We start from the raw sequence: 7,467 nt of genomic DNA on the forward strand, positions 1-7,467 counted from the left end.
TGTTATGACTGCAAACTGATAGTTCTTTTGCAAAAATAGGATGATGGGGCCATCAAATGTGATTCAATTTGTTTTTTGTGACTTTTCTGAATTTCCCCATTGACTTCCAGCAAAGCAGCTCCAGAGTGAGCACCCCCGTGACGTCACAGCCTATTTCTCAATCTCTGAATTCTGGTACATAGAATGAGCTAGACATGATAAACTCAATCCTTATAATATTTCTACTTATAGAATAAACTGAGAAATTATGGATGTTTGGTGGAGTTCCACCTTTAAGAGCGTGTGTATTTTCAGTTTTAAGGACTGTGCTCGGGATCTTGAAAACAACATTTCAAATTATGCATTAACCCCCTATTAAAATTATGGGCAGGATTTTCTGGTGTGATATATCAAGTATGGCATGAAAATGTGCTACTATTAGTCATTTTATTATGTATTTTGCTTTTATTTGCAATCACATCACATCAAGCTTAGTGTAACTTTAGGACATTATTGTCACATCAATAATGATCAGATGTGTAATGGTCACATCCATAATGCTAATTTGGGCAATTGTTATAAATAAACGGTAAACTTTTTATCTCATAACAAAAGTTTAACAAAGTTAGCTTTGCAGAGAAAGTTTGAAAAACAATAGAAGTATAAACTTTTAGAAAAATGTTATGTGACATTTGCATTATTTATAAACGCCATTGTTTTAAACTGCTATAAGATCGTTTTATTTTATTAGTATAATGTAGTATTATTATCTTTCTATTACATACCCAATGAGTTCAAATTGGGCATATTTACAAAACTATACATAAAACATGACAGATATACTTCTGTAAATGTTCCTTTTTTGTTTTTCTACTATTTCTTTAAAAGGTTGTAAAGTAAACAACAACACAAACAACACAGGTTGAACCAAACAATACAACATGCACAAACATTCTCCTTTTAGTAAAAACTGAGAAATATATTCTTTGGATATAGGCTTTTTTTTTTTTTTCATGGCCAGGCTCACTCTATCATGCAATATAAGGCCCTTCCCACACTGGGGCATTACGGTCTCTACCTCGTGTGAGTGTGCTGGTGTCTCTTGAGGTTAGATGATTGAGAGAAACCCTTCCCACACTGGGCACAGCTGAACGGTTTCTCTCCTGTGTGAATGCGCTGGTGTGCGCTGAGGCTATTTGCCTGAGTGAAACTCTTCCCACACTGGGCACAGCTGAACGGTCTCTCTCCTGTGTGAATGCGCTGGTGTGTGTTGAGGTAAGATGCATGAGAGAAGCCCTTCCCACACTGCACACAGCGGTACGGTCTCTCTACTGTGTGAGTGCGCTGGTGTTTGTAGAGGTGTGCTGCCTGAGAGAAACTCTTTTTACATTGGGTACAGCTGAATGGTCTCTCTCCTGTGTGAATGCGCTGGTGTGTGCTGAGGCTATTTGCCTGATAGAAACCCTTCCCACATTGGACACAGCAGTACGGTCGCTCGCCTGTGTGAATGCGCTGGTGTGCGCTGAGGCTATTTGCCTGAGCGAATCTCTTCCCGCACTGAGTACAGCAGAATGGTTTCTCTCCTGAGTGAATGCGCTGGTGTGTGTTGAGATGTGCTGCCTGAGAGAAACTCTTCCCACACTGGACACAGCAGTACGGTCTCTCTCCTGTGTGAATGTGCTGGTGTGTGTTGAGGTGTGACAAATAAGAGAAACTCTTCCCACACTGTGCACAGCTGAATGGTCTCTCTCCTGTGTGAATGCGCTGGTGTGTGCTGAGGTTAGATGATTGAGAGAAACTCTTCCCACACTGGACACAGTGGAACGCCTTCTCTCTGTGAGGGTGCTGCTGCCTAATAAGGTCTGTTGCCCCTGAGAGGCTCTTCCTACTCTGGGGCTGGCGATGGGGACATTGTTTTTCAAGCCGCAGTGGTGAAGAGGTGGAGCTGGAGGAGCGAGGTGATCTAGGGGGTCTGGGACGCAGCTGTCTGCGCTGTGCTGATGGGCTCTCCCCACTCACTGCACTGTCACTCCCCCCACTGAGTCCCGTCCTCAAGGCAGCAGACTCTGGGTCACACTTTCCAGCTATAGGAAGCTCAGGCCCCAGGTCACACTGTCCAGCTACAGGGAGTTCAGGCCACAGGTCCCAGGCGCTGTCTGTAATATTGTCAATTTTGAGATGAGTGAGTGCATCTCTGAAGGGAGTCTGTGTCCTCGGCTCCACTGTGTAAACACACTCCAGTGTGTCGTCCTCTGTTTTGATGTGACCAGACAGCAGACTGGGTCCACACTGTGTTCTGGGAGAGCCCGGCTCAGCACCAGCTGCACTGGGTCCACACTCAGATCCCAGAGACTGGATCCTGCAGAGATCCGCAGTGTGGGTGCAGTCCAGCTCAGGGTCACTCTTTATGACCTTTGACCCTGTGGTGCCAGATGCCAGTGCCCCGAGTCCCTGTGTCAACCCCTCAGTGTGTGGCTCTGCCATGTGGCCAGACTCCTGTCCCCTGAGCTCCTCCTCACTCTGTCTGCTCCTGGGCTGCTCACTCAGCCCCTGGTTGTCTTCAGTAGCTGTGGGCTCTGTGTCCTGCCTCAGACTGGAGTCCCACTCCTGCTCCCAGTGCTGCTGCTCAGTGGGAGCCCTTTCCCCAGAGTCAGGGACAGCGCTGGCCTCTACAGCTCCTGGGGGAGAGACGACACAGGAGAGCAGCGCTGAGAACAGCAGCTCTGAAAACTCACACAGTTCATGCGATTCCTACACCAGTCATTATATCAGAACATCATTCAGAAGTGCTAATAAAGTGTCCAGTCAGCATATAAACTGGGAACATGTATGAAGTCAGACAGTGAGAGCACAGCCTGGCACTCGTACATGGAGACACATTATGGAGAAGACTAAAGCTACAGTGATGGGCAGATTCTGATGTTGGTGTTTTTATGTATCTCAATTTCATCCTGCAATGTTTTTGAATAATTGGCCTCTACACAGAAAGTTTTGTTACATGACTGACACTGTGGCTGACACTTTTGAGCAACTGTTGTAATTGTAACATAATTTGTACAATTTAAGTGTTTAACCACGTTGCAGTGAACTGGAACAAATTTAATTCTTGAGAATGTTCTTAAAGATTTTGTTATGTATTGACCTGACATTAAGAAGGCCAAATCTTACCTGTCCAGGGCTCCCTACATTACTCTGTTGGCGTTATTAAACTGACTCCTACGCTCGTGGCAATATTGATGATTCCTTTTTGTTCTTGCAGCATCTTAATGTATTGTGGTCTGTAGTTTCGTACTAACTAATCAGGATGATACAGAGATCTACCCAAGTCATGTCACCCTGTCTCTTTCTCAGGTTCATCCCTATCCACTGGCAATTGATGCCCAGAGCCATCGCATGTTCTTGCGGTTTTCCAATTTGGTTTTCAAGGAGCTCTCACTTACAGCACATTCCCTGAAACCTGTGGATTCTTTACACGTTTGGCCCAAAGCATCTCATACGCACCCTGGCATTTTTCCAGTTTGCTTTCCTAGACCCCTGCAGTGCTTTGCAACATAATCAACGGCCCACTCCCTCATTGCAGGTTCCCAGAATAACACTTTATACAACCTACCTGCCTGCTGGTTGATCTCGAAGACACAGGATAAATGTGGGATTCCCTGCTGGTTCACTCCTTGATTCAGAGTGGGGTCTGAAGGACATTGAGAAGCTGGGACACATCCTCAGACACAATCCCAGAAAGGCAATCTTTGTGAGGCTCTTAGAGTTGGGCATTACCTGGCCAGGCCTGGGGTTTAGCTTTTCATGTTCCTTTCCTTCAGTGAGCTAAAAACAGAAGATACAGTCAGTGAGGTTCACACAACCTGCACACGTCACTGCCATCGAACGCTGTGGGTGTCACTTCATCTGACTCTGCAAACAGACACTGCCACGGCTGTGTCAGCAATTGAGTTTGTTCAGCCTGATGAGAGCAATAACTGTCACTGCCACGAACCTGGCCTACAGGCAGTGGGGTAAAAAGCAGGCAGAAGTTACACTTGAGTAAAAGTTGAATATGAAAATAGTAGTTTAAATTAATTTATGCAACAAATACTGAATGTACAGTTGCATTTATGTCGCCAAAACCCACTGTAGAAAGATGTGAATAATTCTGGAGGCCACTGTACTTGTAATTAGGAAAGGAAGAAGGGAAACACTTTAATTACAGATTACCAACAACTGTAATATTATCATTATCATTGTATTTCCTAGCAGACGCCCTTATCCAATCAAATGATTGTCAGTGATTTATGCTGTACATCCCAGTTATACAAATTGAATTCTGAAGAGCCTGTTGTAATAATCAGTGTTGTTCAGTGTGTGATGATGACACACTGCACTGCTGCCACACAACGTGCCACAGAAACACCAGCAGCTCCTGGTACACACTCAAAAATGTGCATGCGCTGAATTAGCATCTGTCGCTAAATTGCATACTGTAGCAGAAGTGGCAAGGCATAATCTAAAATAAATCATTTGTACTGAAATGTTTCTACATGGGTTTGACAATGAAAATATGAACAATTTACAGCTTTCTTTTGCCAACTTAATGAAGTTTCTAAATTGTCGGAGTGTTGATTTTGAATTATTGCTGCCATTTGTCTACAGGAGATAACGGTTAACAAAATGCTTTCTGCCGCTTGTTCAACAAACACATCCATTGTTGACCACAATTAATCACAACAGGACAGACTTACAGTTTGTCTCATCTTCCTCCTGCTCCCACAATGCCGCACAGCATCATAAACAGTCATCATATCATTAACATCTCGTTCGTGAAGTGCAGATTTTCGCAGTTCTGCGCGGATCTGCGTAGCTCGACTAATGGGAGCGGATGATTCTGCAGTTCTGCGCTTAACAGCAATAATCTGTGCACAAGAACCCGAACTAAAACATTAATATTCAGAAAATAACGTTCAATTACTCAATTACTTCGGGCGGTGCCTTCACTGCCAAATATACTGACTGGTTTTCTAAAGTGCCAATCAGTTTAGGCAATTGAGGTAAAAAAAAAAAAAAAAAAAAAAAAAAAAAAAATAGTCGCTCACTTGACATGCCAACCTACACTCACCTAAAGGATTATTAGGAACACCTGTTCAATTTCCCATTAATGCAATTATCTAACCAACCAATCACATGGCAGTTGCTTCAATGCATTTAGGGGTGTGGTCCTGGTCAAGACAATCTCCTGAACTCCAAACTGAATGTCTGAATGGGAAAGAAAGGTGATTTAAGCAATTTTGAGCGTGGCATGGTTGTTGGTGCCAGACGGGCCGGTCGGAGTATTTCACAAATCTGCTCAGTTACTGGGATTTTCACGCACAACCATTTCTAGGGTTTACAAAGAATGGTGTGAAAAGGGAAAAACATCCAGTATGCGGCAGTCCTGTGGGCGAAAATGCCTTGTTGATGCTAGAGGTCAGAGGAGAATGGGCCGACTGATTCAAGCTGATAGAAGAGCAACTTTGACTGAAATAACCACTCGTTACAACCGAGGTATGCAGCAAAGCATTTGTGAAGCCACAACACGTACAACCTTGAGGCGGATGGGCTACAACAGCAGAAAACCCCACCGGTTACCACTCATCTCCACTACAAATAGGAAAAAGAGGCTACAATTTGCACAAGCTCACCAAAATTGGACAGTTGAAGACTGGAAAAATGTTGCCTGGTCTGATGAGTCTCGATTTCTGTTGAGACATTCAGATGGTAGAGTCAGAATTTGGTGTAAACAGAATGAGAACATGGATCCATCATGCCTTGTTACCACTGTGCAGGCTGGTGGTGGTGGTGTAATGGTGTGGGGGATGTTTTCTTGGCACACTTTAGGCCCCTTAGTGCCAATTGGGCATCGTTTAAATGCCACGGCCTACCTGAGCATTGTTTCTGACCATGTCCATCCCTTTATGACCACCATGTACCCATCCTCTGATGGCTACTTCCAGCAGGATAATGCACCATGTCACAAAGGTTGAATCATTTCAAATTGGTTTCTTGAACATGACAATGAGTTCACTGTACTAAACTGGCCCCCACAGTCACCAGATCTCAACCCAACAGAGCATCATTGGGATGTGGTGGAACGGGAGCTTCGTGCCCTGGATGTGCATCCCACAAATCTCCATCAACTGCAAGATGCTATCCTATCAATATGGGCCAACATTTCTAAAGAATGCTTTCAGCACCTTGTTGAATCAATGCCACGTAGAATTAAGGCAGTTCTGAAGGCGAAAGGGGGTCAAACACAGTATTAGTATGGTGTTCCTAATAATCCTTTAGGTGAGTGTGTATATATATATGCATACACACACAAATATATACAGACAGTTGACAAATTAAAGGACAAACCTGAATAAATGAGTGGAGGAACATAATTAATGCAGACGCCTCCAAACCGGTGTACTGCATGATAAAATTAAGCAATTAACATCCTATCATGCTCTGTGGCATGTATACAAATGCTGAGCAGGCCCAGTTGAACTCGATTTTGGATCAAGATGGCAAGAGGAAAGGATCTAAGTGACTTTGAAAGAGGGGTCATTATTGGGGCACGAATGGCAGGAGCTTCAGTCACAAAGACGCTCAACTGTCTCGTGTTCTGGATAAGTGGGCGAGTGCATGTGTGGGACACCAAGAGAACGGGACAGGCCTGACTGCTGGACCCTACAGTGAGGGGGTCCGGAGGCTCTGTTATGCTGTGGGGGGCATTTTCTTGGCATGGTTTGGGTCCACTTGTCCCCTTAGAGGGAAGGGCCACTGAAAATCATTACAGTTATTGTGAGTGATCACCAATGGTGAAATATTTCTATCATGATGGGAGTGCTCTCCAGGATGACATGTTAGACAGCGCTCCCCACCACCATCATCAAAACACCAAATAAAGGAATATCTTTTGGAAGAATGGTGTTCCATCCCTCCAGGAGAGTTCAGAGACTCATAGAAGAATGACCCAAGAAAAAGCAGGAACTAAAGACAGCTGCAGTGCAGACCTGGCAGAGCATCACCAGGGAAGAAACCCAGCATCTGGTGATGTCTATGGGTTCCAGACTTCAGGCAGTCATTGACTGCAAAGGATTTGCAATCAAGTATTGAAACTCACAATTTAATTAATGATTATATTAATTTGTCCAGATACTTTTGAGACCCTAAAATGGGGGGGGACCACATGGGTGTAATTCTTATAACGTTCACCCAATTTGGATGTGACTACCCTCAAATTAAAGATGAACAACTAGACTTTAAGCTCACACTGATTGATTCCTTACAAATCCATTGTTGTGGCATACAGAGACAAAATTATGACAATTGTATCACTGTCCAAATATTGATGGACCTAACTGTATATATATCTCTGGGACTGCTCTCACCTGGTTCTCCTCCTACCTCAGTGACCGGTCCTACCAAGTGACATGGCGAGGCTCCTCATCCACCCCCCAACCTCTCCTCACAGGC

General features: G+C 44.3%; 1 protein-coding gene across 1 annotated transcript in view; it reads right to left on the reverse strand.

The window, feature by feature from the left end:
• Nucleotides 1-421: 421 nt before the first annotated feature.
• The window catches only part of LOC136768288 (zinc finger protein 391), a 30,587-nt gene continuing 23,541 nt past the window's right edge, over nt 422-7,467 (reverse strand). The window contains exons 2-3 of the mRNA XM_066722414.1: nt 3,590-3,801; nt 422-2,657 (exon numbers count right to left, since the gene is read on the reverse strand). Of these exons, the coding sequence (XP_066578511.1) occupies nt 1,054-2,463 (1,410 nt within the window). The 5' untranslated portion in view covers nt 2,464-2,657; nt 3,590-3,801 and the 3' untranslated portion in view covers nt 422-1,053. The remainder of the gene's footprint in view (nt 2,658-3,589; nt 3,802-7,467) is intronic.

Source organism: Amia ocellicauda, chromosome 14 (assembly GCF_036373705.1).
Source record: "Amia ocellicauda isolate fAmiCal2 chromosome 14, fAmiCal2.hap1, whole genome shotgun sequence".
Lineage (NCBI taxonomy): Eukaryota > Metazoa > Chordata > Actinopteri > Amiiformes > Amiidae > Amia > Amia ocellicauda.